Raw genomic sequence first — 19,162 nt, 5'->3', positions numbered from 1 at the left:
GATCTTGGAGCAGTTCCTGGCTGTCTTTCCACTGGAGATGGAGAACTGGGTGAGGGAATGTGGAGCGGAGACCAGTTCCCAGGCGGTGGCCCTGGCCGAAGGTTTCCTCCTGAGTCAGGCAGAGGAGAGGAAGCAGGCAGAGCAGCAGGTGAGAGAGACTTTTCTGTGGTTCAGAACATGAGGGTGGTTGTTGTTTGTTGTTTAGTCATTTAGTCGTGTCCGCCTCTTCGTGACCCCCTGGACCAGAGCACGCCAGGCCCTCCTGTCTTCCACTGCCTCCCGCAGCTTGGTCAGACTCATGCTGGTAGCTTCGAGAACACTGTCCCACCATCTCGTCCTCTGTAGTCCCCTTCTCCTTGTGCCCTCCATCTTTCCCAACATCAGGGTCTTTTCCAGGGAGAACATAAGGGAGAGTATCCCAAAATTCCTTACTAATGGCCCATTCCTTTTTGGAAAACATACAAGGAATGAGATTGAATGCCTCTGCCATTTCTTTTCCAATACTTCTTCCCATTCTGTTTTGAATCATTGTTCCTCTTTCAGGGAAAAGATCTGTTTGCAGAAATGGGCCCAGATTCCTCTGAGACTGAAAGGACTCCATTGGATACCAGAGAGAGGCCACTGGGTAAGGAGGAAAGCGTCCAATCCTCCCGCTTTTTGGTGACATTCTGTGGATTTTGAAACAAATCCATGGGTTCTATTCATCTTTTGGGCACTTGGGAACAAGAACTCCACGGAAGGGAGATGTACAGTATTTTTACAGAGCTAAAATATGACATGGGTTGTTGGCATCAGTCCAGCTCAAGAGTCAATGGAGTGTGTCCCTGGTGGTGAAGTCAGACTGCTGGGTTAGCACCAACTTCCCTGGAGAGCAAGCCAGGGCAGTGTGTATGGAGGTCCTGGGCTGCCCAGGTGACATGACTCCCCTTCTAAGCCTTGCTTATGTGGCCACAGAAAGCAGAGCAAGACATTTGGAGCCTCCATGGCTGCAAGAGTTGCTGGAAGGTCTACAAGGTGCTATTCAACCACCTTAGGGACCCACTCTGGTTTACTGCAAGGCAGCAGGCGTAGATTTTTCCTCAAGTTCTACTCCTGAAGCCTTTCTCACAAATGAGCATAGCTGCAAAGCAGTGGAGGTTTAGGAGCAAAGTTCTCCATCTCCTAGATGGGTTACCTTCCCAGGTTGACAAGTCCCATCTGCCCCTTTGAAATGGGTACAAATGTCAAAATGCACTCAGCAGACGAGACTTTTTCGGAGGCCCGTCTATACAGTGGTACCTCAGGTTAAGAACTTAATTCATTCTGGAGGTCCGTTCTTAACCTGAAACTGTTCTTAACCTGAGGTACCACTTTAGCTAATGGGGCCTCCTGCTGCCACCGTACGATTTCTGTTTTCATCCTGAAGCAAAGTTCTTAACCCGGGGTACTATTTCTGGGTTAGCTGAGTCTGTAACCTGAAGTGTCTGTAACCTGACGTACCACTGTAGTTTGAGACATAGTGCTCAACCTCAGAGGAAAACATGCCCTCATGGCCTCCCACCCACCTTTCTCTCTTGCAGGTGACAGAAGGATGCCAGAAGGACCTCCTCATCCATCTTTTCATGGTGGCAGAAGGGAAGCAGTGGCTGTGGAACCAGATCAGGTTGGGGGAAAGAGCATTGTGGGGGGGAGGGAGAGGTACAGGGTGGGGCAGCCAGGTGCCTCTGGGCCTGAACAAATCTCCCTCCTCCTCTTGGCTTCCGTCAAAGCTTCTCTGAAGGCATCTTTGTCAAGGGCAGCTTTGTCAGAAGCCAAGAAGCTGGAAATGCCATTTAAGAAGCTTAATGTGCTGAGAACAAGGAACAGCCACCTTGCCTTAACTCGCCTTCTGAAGGTCACTTGTATGATTTATAAGCCATTGCAGTTTTATTTCTTATGTCACCACTGAATGCTAAAATAGGTTTCTGTGCAGTTTACACACCATACAAAACAGTGGCCAGGATTCAGCTAACCAGCCCCATCAGTTTCACAGGGAGGGTTTCCCTCCCCACCCCTCCCTGTACCCACCTGTGCCTCTTGAAATTGGCTTTAGGGCATCGGGAGGGTCCCCCCTCCCCCTGAATGGCACACAAGGAAACGAGCAGAAATCCTTCTGTCTGGCAAATGGGAATGTTGCACAGCTGGGAAGCTCTGAAGAAAACAAGGTGGAGTTCCACCCATTTACACTAAGATTAATGTCCATCATTAAAATACACGATAAAAGAATTCCATTGAGACACAGATAGGTAGCCGTGTTGGTCTGCCATAGTCGAAACAAAATAAAGAAATTCCTTCCAGCAGCACCTTAGAGACCAGCTAAGTTTGTTATTGGTATGAGCTTTCGTGTGCATGAAAAAGAAGTGTAAAGAAGTGTGCATCTGAAGAAGTGTGCATGCACACGAAAGCTCATACCAATAACAAACTTAGTTGGTCTCTAAGGTGCTACGGGAAGGAATTTCTTTATTTTGTTTCCATTGAGACATTAAAAGATGCATCAATAACATGCGCTGGAAGAAACAATCCCATTAAAACAACACAGCAGAGAACAGAGAACTACAGAGCAGGCTTCCAGGCCCACCTACCTTAAGGGAGGCAGCCCCCATGACAGCGAGGGATCGTTGGTGAACAAAATGCAATGATGGCAGAAGGCAAATCATCCTTGCAAATTTCCCCCAGAGAGGGGAGGGAATGGGCTTCACTCGCAGTTTATCTTGGTACCTGGCTCTCGCTCCGGCGTGGAATATGGGAGGCAGGGAGGCGCTGAGTGCAAAAGCACTTTGCCTGGCAAAAACCCTCCTATGCCGCCATTAAGAAGAAGAGGTTCTCCATTTAATTGGATCTTTAATTGGCTTTAAAGTACTGGCACGTGATGGGAAAGGGTTGAAACAGCAACATACTTTCAAATATACCAGCTACATGGATCAAAGGTTTGAATTGAGATTTTCTTTGGCATGAGAGTCGGTTGGGGAGAGGGAAGCCCACAGTTTGTTTGTTCTAAGTTTCTTTTATATATTTATGATTCGGCCACCCTCTCCGAAAAATAAGATAAAAAGCTGTTTACAAGTGAGGAAGGGATGTTGGACTAATATTGATATGAACAAGCAAAAATGGAAACTGTGTATGATCTGAAATGAAGAAAGGAGGAGGAAGGGAAGTTCAAGTATGATTGTGTTGGAAAGACAGAGTAATTCCCCTCATCTCCGTTTAAAAACGACAGACAAGGGAAAATAGATTGAGATTTGTGTGTGCTACTGACGGAATGTAATCGAAGATAAAGTTTAATTGGGCCATAAGTCTCTTGCTGTAAGGAAAAGAATTTGGAAGCTGAGAGAAGAGATTCCGGGAGTTGGAAAGGAGTATTAAATCTTTAGTGTGTTTGAAAACTGCCCACCATTTCCTAGGCTGAGGGGGAAATGGTGAAGATCTGTGACATGTTTTACTAGTGAGACAGAATGGTTTCTAGCAGACTGTCACCTGTTCCAAGACATCAAAGCAAGGGGCGGAGAGATAAGACCTGTGAGAAACTTTGAGATTCAGTTCTGCCCCAAGCCACGATGGGAGAAAACAACAGCTGGGAAGTGAAAGACAATATCATACATGGACAGAAGGAATCTCCATGGATATAACAGTTTTCACACGCAGGGCAGAATAATAGTTTCATTTCCTCACTTGAAGCTTTACAAATTTATCTATTGTGCACATCACAAATGGAAATAATTAATTATGTAGCTGTTGACTAAGGGATTATTACTACAATAACTGAAATGTAATTGACATTAATTAAGATTATGGAACATAAAGATATAAGATTGGAAATGCACCCAAACCATCATGCAGAGAGTCACTAAAATGTATTAATTGGAAGTTGATTGGCACTTTGATAATTGTATAATTTGGGAATTAATTGCTATTGTTAAAATTTGGTTATTATTGGGGCTATATTGGAAAACTAATAAAAAATTATTAAAATAAAATAACAGAGCAATGTGTAGTAGATCATCTTCATTCTGACTAAGAGGAGGACCTTTTTCTTTCTCTTTTAGGGTCTAGTGTGCTTTGAAGATGTCTCTGTTCATTTCACAGATGAAGAATGGGCGTTGCTGGATCCTTACCAGAGAGCTCTGCATAAGGAAGTCATGAAGGAGATCTGTGGGATCATGGACTCTCTTTGTAAGGCTCCCTGTTGGATCATAATACATGTTTGGAAATTCCATACATAGCTCTATGTGATCAAACTTCCAGATTTTGGTGGAACTCACTGTGCCATTTACAGCATCTGGGATTCTAACACGCTGCACAGCTCATCTTAAATGGAGGGCTAAAGACTGTTTTGTCTTTGAATATTCTTCCTCCAATGATTAGCCTGGTCTGAACTGCCCAGGCCTTTTGAACTCTTGGTTTTAGAGAAGTGACAGAAGTCAAAGTAGTTTCTGTCAGGAGTTTCTGTTTTTGCTTCTCTTGGTTTTGGTTGACCAAAGAGACCGCTGTCATTGGAGATGGAGCAGATTGCATGATGTGGGCAAACAAATTCCATCCTATGAAAGAGCTTGACTTTTCAAATTTCAGGTCTTCATAAATATGTCAGTTAATGCCAGTCAACAAATTAAGTCAAACCTATAGTAAGAGTTCACGTCCAACTCCCTTCAGTTCTTCCTCTATCACAGGTGTTAAATAGTATTTTTCAAAAATCGGGGTCTCCATTTATTCCTCAGGTTCTAATACATTTCTCTCTTTGCTGCAGGTGGTGATGAACTGGAAATTAAGAACAAGGGAGGCAGTGACAACATCCACACATTGGAGAAGCCATATGAATATTCTGAGTTTGGAAAGAGGTTCAGTCTGAGCGTCCCTCTCCCTTCCCATCACAGAATCCACAGCAAAGAGAAACCATATCAGTGCTTGGAATGTGGGAAGAGCTTCAGCCTGAGCACCCATCTCACTTCTCATGAAAGAATTCACAGTGGGGAGAAACCATATCAGTGCTCAGAATGTGGAAACAGCTTTAATTCCAAGAGAAGTCTCACATCCCATCAAAGGATTCATACAGAAGATAAACCCTATCAGTGCTTGGAATGTGGAAAGAGCTTCAGCTGGAAGGAAAGTCTCACTGCACATGGAAGAATTCACACAGGAGAGGAACCATTTAAGTGCATGGAATGTGGAAACAGTTTCAATTCCGAGAGGAGTCTCATTTCCCATCAAAGAATTCATACAGGTGAGAAACCCTATCAGTGCTTGGAATGTGGAAAGAGCTTCAGTCAGAGGGCCAATCTCACTTTCCATCAAAGAATTCATACAGGGGAGAAACCCTATCAGTGCATGGAATGTGGAAAGAGCTTCAGTCAAAGGGCCAATCTCACGGCCCATCAAAGAATCCATACAGGGGAGAAACCTTATCAGTGCATGGAATGCGGAAAAAGCTTCAGTCACAGGGCTCATCTCACTTCCCATCAAAGAATTCATACAGGGGAGAAACCCTATCAGTGTGTGGAATGCGGAAAGAGCTTCAGTCGGAAGGAAAGTCTCACTTCCCATCAAAGAATCCATACAGGAGAGAAACCGTATCATTGCATGGAATGTGGGAAGAGCTTTAATGCAAGCACAAATTTCCATCAACATCAGAGAATTCATCGTGGGGAGAAACCATTTCAGTGCCTAGAGTGTGGAAAGAGCTTCAGTCAGAAGGAAAGGCTCATTTCCCATCAAAGAATTCATACAGGGGAGAAACCATTTCAGTGCATGGAATGTGGAAAGACCTTCACGTGGAAGGACAGTCTCACTTCTCATCAAAGAATTCATACAGGGGAGAAGCCACACCAGTGCTTGGAATGTGGAAAGAGTTTCAGTCGGAACTCAAATCTCGTTTCTCATCAAAGAACTCACAGCGGGGAGAAACCATTTCAGTGCATGGAATGTGGAAAGAGCTTTGCCTGGAAGGAAAGTCTCACTTCCCATCAAGCAATTCATACAGGAGAGAAGCCCTATCAGTGCTTGGAATGTGGAAAGAGCTTCAGGAAGAGAGCCAATCTCACTTCCCATCAAAGAACTCACAGTGGGGAGAACCACAGAATTGTAGAGTTGGAAGGGACCCTGATTATCATCTAGTCCAACCTCTGCTTACAGACCTTCAAGGATAGAGAAACCACCACCGTCCAAGAGAGTCTGTTCCACTGTTGAAGAGCTCTTAACCACACCGGCTCTCTAACAAGACTCCCAGAAAATGAGCATCCATGTGGGTCTGCTTAAAGTTCGGGTGCGACATTCTGGTGTTTGCATTTGAAGTTCCACACACATGTCTCAAAATAATTGATGTAATAATGGTAACTACAGTGTAATGGTAGATTTAATGTTAGCTAGGGGTGGGGATAGCATGAATTTGGAATGCTGGGGTGAGTGGTGACTGGCTGAGAGTTTGAAAAGGAGGTTGAATGGAATAAATCATAAATACAATAAGCAACATAAATAGCAAAAGCTGTGATAAATAGTAAATAAAAAAATGCACAACCAAACTGAACAATTTCCATATAAATTACAGCAAAATAAAGATACAATAAACCAGCAGGAAGAAACCCACCCCGCCCACTAAGCCCAAGAGTTTGTTCTGTTGATTCAAGCCAATAAAAACCAAAAGTCAGAGGAATTGGCCACCCTCCAGGTGCCCGACTTGAATCCTTGTTGACCTCCTGTCTGCGACTCCCGGCAAGACCAGGGGAGGTCTCCAATCGGCGATTCTTCCCAACGTGAAGAAGAACACACCACTCCTCCCCCTCCTCCCATTGCCAGGGAGGGGAAAGAGACAGACAGAAATATATTTACATGCTTTTATTCCTGTCTTTCCAGCAGTACAGAGAAATCATGTCTGTACCCTCTCATCACCAACTGCAGAGAGAGAATAACTCCACCCATGTACTTCCAGTACAGGGTCATGTGACACTCTGAGCTAACATCCGGTGCTCAGTGCACTGAATAGACTGTCCCTGGTTCCCACGGTACAGTCCCATAACGTCAACATCCTGTTTTCCATTCCAGCCACCTGGAGCTCGCTTCTGCATTGCTCCTTTTTTGTAACATGTTCAGCATCCTCAGCTTCTGCAGCTGGAGTCAGTCCGGTCCCTCCCAGGCCAAATGGAAAAGGCATATAAGGAGGGAGCACATCTCCCAGGACTTGCAGGCAAGATGGTCTCTGGCCTCCTCAGCAGCCTCTTCAGTAGAGATGACTGGAAGGTGGAATGGAATGGGAGAGTGGGGGCAATTGTGGAGCAGGGCTGGTTAGATCAGTAGCAGAGAGGCAGGAGTGTAATCCCCATTGCTGCAGTTGTAGTAAAGTAGCAGCAAAACAAAGAAGAAATGGGAACATTTGAAACCATACGTTTATGTACACAAAGTTACCTTGAAACCCTTGTTTATTTTTTAATAAATCCATTGTATTCCACCACTCAGCTCATTATTCACATTTGGGGTGAAGTGTTCAGATTAGAGTTCTCTGGGGGAGTTTGGCGGAAGACCCAGCTCCTAGCCGTGCACCTTGAATGAAGTGGGAAGGTGGCTCAGGGATGGTGAGCAGGGCCAGAGCCCCTCTGAGCAAAGGCGGTGGGGGCACAGCATGGGGAGCATTCAAAGCACTGCAGAAGAACAAATGGCCTTCCTTCATCCCTTACCAGAATGGACCGGGCAGGGGCTAGTTTATGGCGATACCCCCTTTGGGATGCCCCACAAACTGTTGTTGGGTCCTTTGGTTAGAGCAGGGGTGTCCAAAATTTTTTCAAAGAGGGCCAGATTTGATGAAGTGAACATGCGTGAGGGCCAGCCAAAGTTGTGGAGCTGCAGGGGCCGGATTAAACACTGGCAGTTCCCTCACTCAGAGAAGACAAGTTACAGGGAACCAGGCAGAGGGCCTTCTTGGTAGTGGCACCCGCCCTGTGGAACGCCCTCCCACCAGATGTCAAAGAGAACAACAACTACCTGACTTTTAGAAGACATCTGAAGGCAGCCCTGTTTAGGGAAGCTTTTAATGTTTGATGCATTACTGTATTTTACTATTTTGTTGGAAGCCGCCCAGAGTGGCTGGGATGCCCAACCAGATGAGTGGGGTATTATTATTATTATTATTATTATTATTATTATTTTATTATTATTTCGAGTTGGATTAGGGCCCCAAAACAGGTTTTGGACATGCCTGGGATAGAGCAAGGAAAAATGGGAAGGTGACCAGGGAAAAGAAGGAGCAAAGTGGCCTTTGAAGCTTTAGATCGTCTCTATTGATTGTGACCAAAGTTCAGTTTCTTTGCAAGTGAAGCAAGATGCAGCCTGGGAAAAGGTGTGCAAGTGTCTTAAATATTCACAATCTGGGACACCCCCCTTTCCAAGCGGCAGTCAAAAATACATCTGGAGGGAGGGGAGGCTACAAGGAGGTCAGGCAGGTCAAGGTATGTCTCATTCCATGAGGATTGGAGAATTTACATATTCCAGACACAGTTGACACAAGGCCAATATCGACACTGGAAATGGGTTTTTCCTGGGGTTCATTGATAGGGGGTGATCCCCTCAGGCAGCCCACCTGGGCAACAGTACAACATTTGAAGACATTTGGCTGTCTAGACCCATCGATTGAAAGAAGATCATGGAAGATATTAGGTTTCCCAAAATGCATGGGAGAACACACAGCACACAAGTTCCAAAAGTAAGAACCGTATGTTTACTAACGATTTTATACAAAGTTTCATTGCAAAATACAAGCTTTCCTTTGTGAAGCAGCTCAGATAGAATGTTTCCACTTTCCCAGGGAAAGGAGGAGGAAGAGGAGGAGGAGGAGGACCGGGACAAGTTGCTCCTCCTGTTTCTGGGCCAAGGAGGGGGAAGCTCTGCCCCCGGCCAAGAGGGCCCCCCAAATAAAGGATCTCTGGGTGTTTTGCGCACGACGCACGTGGCTCCTCCTGGGCTCCTGCCCTCGAGAGGGAGATAGGAGGGAGCTGGGTGCGCACGGCTTGCCAAGGGTTAAACAGAACCGAGCTGGATTCCTAGAGAGGGCAGGAAAGAAAGCCGGGGAGGGCAGGTCCTCCAGAGCAAAAGCCCCTCCCCCAGACTTTTCCTGCACGAAAAGGGGGTGCTTTTGTCTCTTCCTGCAAACGCTGCCCCGGCGGCGCCTGCTGGGATCCGGTGAGTCTCCTGTCTCTCTCCCCAGAGGGTGCACTGGGGGTCCCAGGGCTGCAGGGGAGCCTGCATGTGGGGAGCCTGTAAGGGGGGAACCCCCAAGTCAAGGAGCGGAGGGTCCTGCCGGGGAGGGCCGAGATCGCAGGAGGGCAGCAACTCTGCTCTTCCTTTGCATGGATGCGCAACTGGCTCCTTTGAGAGGCGAGAGCTATAGGTTGCTGTTGCTGCTGCTGAGTCCTTTAGTCGTGTCCGACTCTTCGTGACCCCCTGGACCAGAGCACGCCAGGCCCTCCTGTCTAGAGGTTTATGGAAGAAGGTGATGTCCAAGTCCGCCTACTCTGTAAGAGTAAAATGCCTCTGGGAATCGGGAGAATCAGTTATGGCATTGAATTCATACGGTTTCCCAAAGACTAGTCCTCTTCCAGCGCTGTCAAGTCCAAAAGGGTACATTTTGACACTTCTAGTTATAATGTAACACGTTTAACGCAATCGAAACCAGAGTGGATACAGTTAATGGACTTCCCCCGTTGTCTGCGCAGTTGGAGGGCGCTCAGTCAACCGCGCAAAGGCTGAGCCGAGGGTTTTGCAGCGATCCCCTGCCAGTTGCTGACTTTGCACAGTAGGGGTCGCTGTTCGGTAATACCTGATTGGCTAGCTGTCAGATTTTAAAGCTCCCTATTGGTTGACCTCAGGTGATTAACAAAATGCGGATTTTGTTCATAAAACAGTAATATGCCCTTTTAACTGATACACATTGAGTTTATATTTCAGCAGTTGATTACAGTACTGAGAACGTACAAGATTATGGCTATGGTGGACTGTAGTGCTTATGCGACTGTGAACGAAGGCGGTTGGGCTCCCGGGTTTTGGGGAGGGAGGGGAAAACTGTTTCCGTGTAGTGCCCCCCCTCATTTTCCTTAACAGATGCTTTAGCCGAGATTCCTGCATTGCAGGAGGTTGGACTAGATGACCCTTGGGGTCCCTTCCAACTCTATGATTCCTGACTCCCAAGATGAAATAAAGCAAGAAAGCCCCGAATTAATTGGGAGCCAAATACTTGAAAGCATTTATATATGCATGTATTTTATAAAATGGTAGGAATGCAGGAATCTCAATTAAAGCATCCATGTCAGAAGGCCAAACTCTCCTTAAAAACCTACAAGGAAGGAGAGGAGGAAAAAACAAGCTTGTTTGCAGCCTCATGAATCAGAAGGATGGGGATGTGGTCCGTGGGCTTTTTTTTTATAAGACTGGGCAAGTTCTCTGTCACTTCTCGGCTTTTGATGTCGTTGAGTCGTTTAATCGTGTCCGACTCTTCGTGACTCCCAGGACCAGAGCACGCCAGGCCCTCCTGTCTTCCACTGCCTCCCTCATGCTGGTAACTTCGAGAACACTATCCAACCATCTGGTCCTCTGTCGTCCCCTTCTCCTTGGGCCCTCCATCTTTTCCAGCATCAGGCTCTTTTCCAGGGAGTCTTCTCTTCTCATGAGGTGGCCAAAGTATTGGAGCCTCAGCTTCACGATCTGTCCTTCCAGTGAGCACTCAGGGCCGATTTCCTTCAGAATGGTTTGATCTTCTTGCAGTCCATGGGACTCTCAAGAGTCTCCTCCAGCACCAGAATTCAAAAGCATCCATTCTTCGGCGATCAGCCTTCTTGATGGTCCAGCTCTCACTTCCATACATCACTACATATTAAAACTGAGGATTTTATCCACATTCCATCGCCAGACCTGAAGCATGATCTAAATGAATTCGTAGACAGGGATCATCGGGGGGGGGGGGTCCAGTGTAACGAGGGCTATAATGGCATAATTGTAGAGCTGTACTGGGAAAACCATAGCCTGAACTATACGGACCTTCTCGGCTAGCCAAGGGTTAAAAGGAGCAGAGCTGGCTTCCTAGAAGGGACAGGTAAGGGGGGGCAGGTCCTCCATAGGAAAAGCACCTCCCTTCAAGAGTTAAAGGGAACTGAGCTGCATTCCTGGAGAGACCCGCCAATAAAAGGGGGGGCTGTTGTCTTTCTCTGAAAATGTTGCCTCCGTGGCCCCTCCTGGGACCCGGTGAGTCCCCTCTCCCTTGACCCATAGGGCCCCATTGGGAGAAGGGGGGTCCCAGGGCTGCAGGGGGGCGTGCATGGGGGCGGGGGCTGCTCATCTCCTGCAGGGGGAGGACGACCCCCAAATCCAGGAGCAGAGGGTCCTGTCGAGAGGGGCGAAGGCGCAGGAGAGCGGCAGCTCTGCGCTTCCTTTGCGCCTTTGGGGAGGGTCTTTGGGTGGGGGGGGGGAAAGGCACCCCAACCCCCAAATTCAGATTTACATTTATTAACTGAAGTTGTAGCCAGACGGCTACATTCGGAGATTAATAGAAGTAGAAAGGAGAGCTTGGCCTCAGTGAGAAATGCTGGAAGATTTAGGACAGAGAAAATAAAGTCGCTGCATCTCACCGTGTGGAGTTAAACCCACCGATTCGAGACGGCTTTGAAAGAGGACGAGGCCGGTTGGTGGAGCGGGAGGAGAGGGCGAGGGGGGGCTCCTGTGCTCTGTCTCCCCGTCGGAGGCTGCAAGGCTACAGAGTCCCAGTTGCAGCAGGTGGAGAGAGGGGCTCTTGCGCCCCAGTTCTGCTGGTGGGCTTCCCATATGGGGCCCCTGGTTGGCCCCTGTGGGAAAAGGAGGCTGGACTCAAGAGGGGCCCCTTTGGCCTGATCCTGCAGGGCTCCTCTTCTCTTCTGGTGCTGAGCTCCTCCAGATGCAAGTGGGCCCTCCATTCTCCTTCCGTCAGAGGCAAAGCTTTCCCCACTCCCACCCACCCATGAAGCAGACAGGACTGCTATCCAGACTTCTGGCTGACACGGGTGTGTCTGTTCAGACACGCAACCCCTCCGATGTTCAGAGGATATTTTGAGGCCCACAACTTCTACTTAATTTGGTAATGTGAAAAGAGGTATGTTTATATGATGTATAAAGAAGTCATATGGTTAAACACAGCCGGTTACGTTGTGGGTGGTATTGTTAGTTGGACTTATGTAACTATAGGTTTGATAGTGTTTTGTAGAATTTGCTAGCACCTGTAATTCATATGGACAGAACTTGTCAGATCATCAAGGTTTCCTTCATCTCTCTTGCAGGCTTCCTGAGAGCGCAGATGCATGAACAAGACTCAGCTGGTTCTGAAGCAGGAAGACATGATGACATCAGAACTGGGAGCAGTGGGGGATTCTGGGGAAAAACTGTGCTGAAGATCCTAGGTGAGGAGGACACTCTCTGCTCAGAGGCGCAGAGCCAGCAGTTCAGGCAGTTCTGCTGCCAGGAGGCCAAAGGACCTCGAGAGGTTTGCAGCCGACTCCACCACCTTTACCATCAATGGCTGAAGCCAGAAAGGCACACGAAAGCTGAGATGCTGGACCTGGTGGTCTTGGAGCAGTTCCTGGCTGTCCTTCCCCCGGAGATGGAGAGCTGGGTGAGGGACTGTGGAGCAGAGACCACTTCCCAGGCAGTGGCCCTGGCCGAAGGATTCTTCCTGAGTCAGGCAGAGGAGAGAAAGCAGGCAGAGCAGCAGGTGAGAGAGACTTTCCTCTGGATACTCCAAAGGGGCTCCAAACATGAGTGAGAGTATTCTCCATCCTTTTTTGGAAAGCACCCATTCAATATTATCAGATTGCCCTTCAGTTTTTGCCTCTGTCATTCCTTTTCTAACCCTTCTTCATCTTCTGTGTTTTGAATCTTTGTTGCTATTTCAGAGACAGGACCTGTTTGCAGAAATGGGCCCAGATGCCTCTGAGACCGAAAGAATTCCATTGGACACCAGAGAGAGGCTGCTGGGTAAGGAAGGAGTCCGTTCTCCGTTTGGTTCCTTTCTGTGGATATCAAAACAAATCCATGGGTTCTTGTCATCTTTGGGGGAGGACACTTGGAGCCAAGAGCCCCAAGGAGATGTGTATCTTTTACACATCTAAATTATGAAATGGGTACAAATGTCCAAATGCACTCAGTGTGGCGTGTAACATAAGCAGTCAAATACAGCATTTCCAATTTGCCTAGAGTGGACATGCAGGGGAATGTTGGTCCAGCCAGTTCAACTTCCTGTTCCATCTGGTCTGGAGCATCCTTCCTTTGCATGTGACCAGGAAGGTGGGCGTGACCCTTCCAGACGCACAAAAGTTCCACCTCCTCTTTTGATGTCTTTTATTCTCCCGGACTGCACTGCTGGCTCTCAGCCACCAGGACATGGGTTCATTCTCATTTGGGATGGACTCTAAGCTAAAAGCCTGCTTTCAGGGATCCAACTGTGAACTGAATGTGAGTAAACTTATTGTTACTTATAAAAGAAGACTGTTGTGTCTTTATTCTTTTAGGAGATCATCAAAGGGGTCTTACCAGGAATATTAGAACTTAAGAGATTCTAACAAATCTGCAACTAGCTTTCTGCTGTGTAAAGATGGGGTTGTACTCTGCTGTATGAATAAACTCAGTTGTGTGAGTTAGGAAGGATAATATTTAATCAGTATATCCTCTCCCGCTACCCACAACATTCCCACACTCAGAAGGTGAGACTTTTTGGAGAGCAGCTGCACTCCTGGCTTCCCACTTACTTTTGTCTCGTGCAGGTGACCAGATGATGCCAGCAAGACCTCCTCATCCATCTATTCCTGGTGGGGAAGGAGAAGCAACGGCTGTGGAAGCAGCTCAGGTAGAGGGAGGGAGCCCTGTGGGGAAGGGGGCTGAGGGGTGGGGCAGCCAGGGAGCTTCTGGCCCCCGAGGAATCTCTCTCCTCCTCTTGGCTTCTGTCCAAGCTTCTCTGAAGGCATCTTTGTCAAGGGCAGCCTAGACAGAAGCCAAGAGGCTGGGAATGCCATTCGAGAAGCTTAATGGGCTGAGAATAAGGACAGCCACCTTGCCTTAACTCACCTTCTGAAGGTCAATAGGATGATTCATAAGTCATTGTTGTTTTATTTCTAGATTGATCGATGAATGCTGAAACAGGCTTCTAAGCAGTTGACAAACCATACAGAACAGTGGCCAGGAAGACCTACCCAGACCCATCCATTTCACATTGGCACTTTCCCCCCTCCAAGTGCTTCTCTCCCCCCAGGGCCCCCTTGCACCCCTTTAAGTGGGCTTTAGGGCAACAGAAGGGGCCCCCCTCCAGAAAAGCACACAGGGAGATGAGAGTGGGAATCCTTCCATTTGGAAAATGGGTTATGTTGTGCAATGTGGAGTTCCACCCATTTACACTAAGATTAATGTCTATTATTAAAATACAGAATAAAATACACAATAAAAAATATATTAAGACGTTAAAAGAAGCATGTCTGAGAGGAGAACTTTCTCTTTCTCTTTCAGGGTCCAGTGTGCTTTGAAGATGTCGCTGTTCATTTCACAGATGAGGAATGGGCGTTGCTGGATCCTGACCAGAGAGCTCTGCATAAGGAAGTCATGGAGGAGAACCGCAGGATCGTGGCCTCTCTCAGTAAGGCTCCCTGCTGGATCATAATGTGTGTTTTGAGATTCCATACATATCTCAGTGAAGAACCTCCCATATATTGATGGAGCTCAACAGAACCATTTTGAGCACCTGGGATTCTTATCTGGGATACAACTTACCTTGAACCGAGGACTATTGATTGTTTTGTCTGTAAATATTCTTGCTCCATTTATGCCATGGAGGCTGATCTGAACTACCCAGGCCTTTTCAAATGTAGGCTTCATAGTTGTCGTGAAACTAGCTTCTCTCAGGTCCATCGTTATTGCTTCTGTTGGTGTTAAGTTGTCCAAAGAGACAACCAAGATGGAACAGATTCCATGATTGGGCCAAACAAAATCCAACTCTGTTGTAAGACCTCACATGTAAATAATAATACAGTAGTACCTCCGTTTACAAACTTAATTTGTTCCAGAGGTCCGTTCTTAACGGCCTCAGTCCTGTATACCTGAAGGAGCGTCTCCACCCCCATCGTTCAGTCCGGACACTGAGATCCAGCTCCGAGGGCCTTCTGGCGGTTCCCTCCCTGCGAGAAGTGAAGTTACAGGGAACCAGGCAGAGGGCCTTCCTGGTGGTGGCACCCTCCTGTGGAACGCCCTCCCAGCCTCCAAGGCAATAAACAACTATTTTACTTTTAAAAGACAACTGAAGGCAGCCCTCTTTAGGGAAGTTTTTAAAGTCTGATGCAGTATTGTTTTTAATATTCAGTTGGAAGCCGCCCAGAGTGGCTGGGGAAACCCAGCCAGATGGGCGGGGTATAAATAATAAATTATTATTATTATTATTATTATTATTATTATTATTATTATTAACCCGAAACCATTCTTAACCTGAGGCGCTCTTTCACTAATGGGGCCTCTTGCTGCCACCACACTGGCAGTGTGTGACTTCCCTTTGCATCTCAGGGCAAAGTTTGCTACCCTTGAACACCTACTTCCGGGTTAGCGGATCTCGTTACCCAAAGCATTCGGAAGGAGGATGGTACGTAACCTGAGGTTCCACTGCAATAACACTTCAAATGGTGCTCAGAAATGGATTGTGAGCCAGTGAAGATTTTTTAGGAGTGGTGTTATACGTTCTTGGTGACCGCTCCCAGTCACCAGTTTAGCCGCCACATTCTGGATTACTTGTTGTTTCTGAGTTACCTTCAAAGGTAGCCCCACACAGAGTGCATTGCAGTAGTAAAAGGTAAAAGTAAAGGACCCCTGGACAGTTAAGTCCAGTCAAAGGCGACTATGGGGTGTGGCGCCATCTCGCTTCAGGCTGAGGGAGCTGGCGTTTGTCCACCAAGCAGGAAATAACCAGAACTTGCACCACTCTGGCAAGTCAGTCTGCAGGCAGGGAAGGTCTCGGCTGGCGTACCGGATAGAGCTGGCAGACAGCTGCCCTGGGCACAAAATTGACCTGTGCCTCCATGGAAAGCTGTGAGTCCAAAATGACCCCTAGGCTGTGCACCTGGCCCTTTAGGGACACAGCTACCCCATTCAGGAACAGGAAGCCCCCCCACCTGCCCACCAAAAAGAGTTCTTCAGTCTTGTCGGGATTTAACCTCCATTCACCATCCATCCTCCCACCACCTCCAGACAGCCACACAAGGCATTTAGCACTCTCATTGGTTCTGATATAAAGGAGAGGTAGAGCTGGGTATCATCCACATACTGATGAACACCCAGTCCAACCCTCCAGGTGATCTCTCCCAGTGGCTTCATATAGATATTACAAAGCATGGGGGAGATGACGGAGCCCTGAGGCACCCCACAAGTGAGAGCCCAGGGGTCTGAACACTCATCCCCCAACATCACTTTCTGGACATGGCCCAGGAGGAGGAAGGAAACCACTGCTAAACCGGGGTCCCAGCTCCCAGCTCTTCTAGATGGTCCAGAAGGATGTCATGGTTTGTGATACCAAAGGCCGCTGAGAGATCCAGCAGAAGTAGGAAACAGCTTTCACCTTTGTCTCTAGCCTGTAGGAGATCATCTACCAGAGCGACCAAGGCAGTTTCAGTCCCATGATGAGTCTAATTTCAGTCTCTTTTATGGGCCAGGATGGGCAAGGATCAAAGAGACAGGTGGTTAGTTTCACTTGCCCAAGCATCCTGTCCACATCCTTGAAGGTAACAGATTGGAATTGGTCCCATGCAACTTGACTAGCATTCTCCTTCTCCGGCCCTGGTGCCATGGTGGAGTCTACCTCTTTCCAAAACTGAGCAACTTTATATGCAAAAACCTGCAAAATGATGGCAGGAGGTCTTGGGGTCCTCACCAGGCCCCAATGGCAAAGGTGGTTCCATTGTATCGTGAACCACCTGAAATAATCTCCTGCTGCCGTTTTCTGCAGAGGCTATAGTGGCGGTGAATAAAGTCCTCGCCATCACTATCACCGCTTGGTAGGCTCAGTGTTGAGCTCTAACCAGTGTCCAGCCCAATTCAGAATGAGTTTTCCACCACTAGCTCTCTAGCCATCTTAGCAATTGTTTCATTGTCCTGAGCTCCCGGGAAACTATGGGGCCATCTGGGCTCCATGCAATAGGAGAGGAAGAACTCCTTTCAGTTCTTCCTCTATCGCAAGCATTCATTAGCATTGTTCAATAATTTGAGGGTTCATTTTTTCCTGTGGGTCTAATCCATTTCTCTCTGTACTGCAGGTGGTGATAAACTGGGAAGTAAGAACAAAGGAGACCAGGACAAAATCCACACAGTGGAGAAGCCATATAAATATTTGGAGTTTGGAGAGCGTTTCAGACAGAGATTGCATTCCACTTTCCATCAAATAAATCCCATGAGGAAGAAACCATATCAATGTTCAGAATGTGGAAAGAACTTCAAGTGGAAAGATAGTCTCATTTCCCATCAAAGAATTCACAGTGGGGAGAAACTATATCAGTGCTTGGAATGTGGAAAGAACTTCATTCACACCTCCCATCTCACTGCCCATCAAAGAACTCACAATGGGGAGAAACCCTACCAGTGCTTGCAATGTGGAAAGAGGTTCAGCCAAAGGGCCAATCTAACTTGCCATGAAAGAATTCACACAGGGGAGAAACCTTACCAGTGCTTGGAATGTGGAAGGAGCTTCAATCAGAGAGCCAATCTCACTTCCCATCAAAGAATGCATACCGGGGAGAAACCATATCAGTGCTTGGAATGTGGAAAGAGCTTCATTAAGAGGGCCAATCTCTATTCCCATCAAAGAACTCACAGCGATCAGAAACCATATCAGTGTTTTGAATGTGGGAAGAGATTCCGTAAAAACATCCATCTCATGACCCATCAAAGAATTCATACAGGGGAGAAAACATATCAGTGTTCAGAGTGTAGAAGGAGCTTCAGAAAAAGCTCCAATCTCACAGCCCATCAAATAATCCATACAGGGGAGAAACCACATCAGTGCATAGAATGTGGAAAGAGCTTCTGTAAGAGGTCCAATCTTATGGCCCATCAAAGAATCCACACTGGGGAGAAACCATATCAGTGTTTGAAATGTGGAAAGAGCTTCACTTGGAAGAATAGTCTCACTTCCCATCAAGGAATTCACAGTGAGAAGAAAATTTATCAGTGCTTGAAATGTGGAAAGAGCTTTAACAGAAGCCAAGCCTTCCATCAACACCAGAGAATTCACCATGGAGAGGAACACCATCAATGCCAAGAGTGTGGAAAGAGCTTCAGTCGGAAGGAAAGCTTCATGGCTCATAAAAGAATTCATTCAGTGGAGAAGCCATATCAGTGCTTGGAATGTAGAAAGAGATTCAGTGAGAACGTCCATCTTACAGATCATCAGATGATTCATAGAGGGGAGAAACCATATCAGTGCTCAGAATGTACAAGGAGCTTCAGAAAGAGCTCTAATCTCAAGGCCCATCAAAGAATTCACACAGGGGAGAAACCCTATCAGTGCCTCGAATGTGGAAAGAGCTTCACCCGGAAGGAAAGTCTCACTGCCCATCAAAGAACTCACAGCGGGGAGAAACCATACCAGTGCTTGGAATGTGGAAAGGGGTACAGTAAGAGGGCAAGTCTCACTTCCCATCAAAGAATCCATACTGGGGAGAAACCACATGGGTCCTTGGAGTGTGGAAAGAGCTTCAGTCATAACGCCCATCTCATGGGCCATCAAACAACTCACAGCAGGGAGGAACCATTGTAATAACTGTGTACAAATTTAATTTTAGGATGATTTAATGAGGAGGATGAGGACTACAGTAGTAGTAGTAGTAGTAGTAGTAGTAGTAGTAGTAGTAGTAGTGATCTTATTTGTACCCTGCCCATCTGATTGGGTTGCCACAGCCATTCTGGGAGGCTTCCAACATACAGTCATACCTCGGGTTGAAGTTGCTTCAGGTTGAACATTTTTGGGTTGCGCTCTGCGTTACTTCCGGGATTTGCCACTCGCATATGTGCAGACATTCAAAATGACGTCATGCACAGACGTGGCGGATCACGACACGCGCACGTGCAGACGTGGGTTGCGTTCGCTTCAGGATCCCATTCACATCCAGAGGTACCACTGTATATAAAA

The 19,162-nt window shown here is 47.2% G+C and overlaps 3 protein-coding genes across 7 annotated transcripts in view; all 3 read left to right on the top strand.

The window, feature by feature from the left end:
- The window catches only part of LOC128422463 (zinc finger protein 420-like), an 18,666-nt gene extending 12,324 nt beyond the window's left edge, over positions 1–6,342 (top strand). Inside the window, exon 7 of the mRNA XM_053406526.1 lies at positions 4,885–6,342. Coding sequence (XP_053262501.1) covers positions 4,885–6,123 — 1,239 coding nt within the window. The 3' untranslated portion in view covers positions 6,124–6,342. The remainder of the gene's footprint in view (positions 1–4,884) is intronic.
- LOC128422450 (zinc finger protein 883-like) lies at positions 71–19,162 on the top strand. Of its 2 annotated transcripts, none has more exons than XM_053406495.1 (4): positions 71–148; positions 12,906–12,987; positions 14,509–14,635; positions 17,292–19,162. In XM_053406495.1, exons 2-4 carry the CDS (start codon positions 12,937–12,939, stop codon positions 18,788–18,790), a joined length of 1,677 nt encoding a protein of 558 aa, XP_053262470.1. In that variant the 5' UTR covers positions 71–148; positions 12,906–12,936; the 3' UTR covers positions 18,791–19,162. The 2 variants fall into 2 exon arrangements, with proteins under 2 accessions (XP_053262470.1, XP_053262471.1); XM_053406496.1 differs by lacking the exon at positions 71–148 and adding an exon at positions 12,634–12,724.
- Positions 11,104–19,162, top strand: part of LOC128422442 (zinc finger protein 665-like) — a 352,200-nt gene continuing 344,141 nt past the window's right edge. For 3 of the 4 annotated variants that reach the window (XR_008332504.1, XR_008332503.1, XM_053406474.1), the window contains exon 1: positions 11,104–11,229. Coding sequence is in view for 1 of the 4 variants with exons in the window: in XM_053406474.1 (XP_053262449.1) it covers positions 11,199–11,229 (31 nt within the window). In the remaining 3 variants the exon portion in view is untranslated. Of the gene's footprint in view, positions 11,230–11,976; positions 12,110–19,162 lie in introns of those variants that run through there. The other variant, XR_008332506.1, reaches the window with a different exon arrangement.

Source organism: Podarcis raffonei, chromosome 10 (genome assembly GCF_027172205.1).
Source record: "Podarcis raffonei isolate rPodRaf1 chromosome 10, rPodRaf1.pri, whole genome shotgun sequence".
Classification (NCBI taxonomy): domain Eukaryota; kingdom Metazoa; phylum Chordata; class Lepidosauria; order Squamata; family Lacertidae; genus Podarcis; species Podarcis raffonei.
The sequence above is the reverse complement of the archived record's forward strand: the minus strand, read 5'-3'. Positions and strand labels throughout refer to the sequence as shown.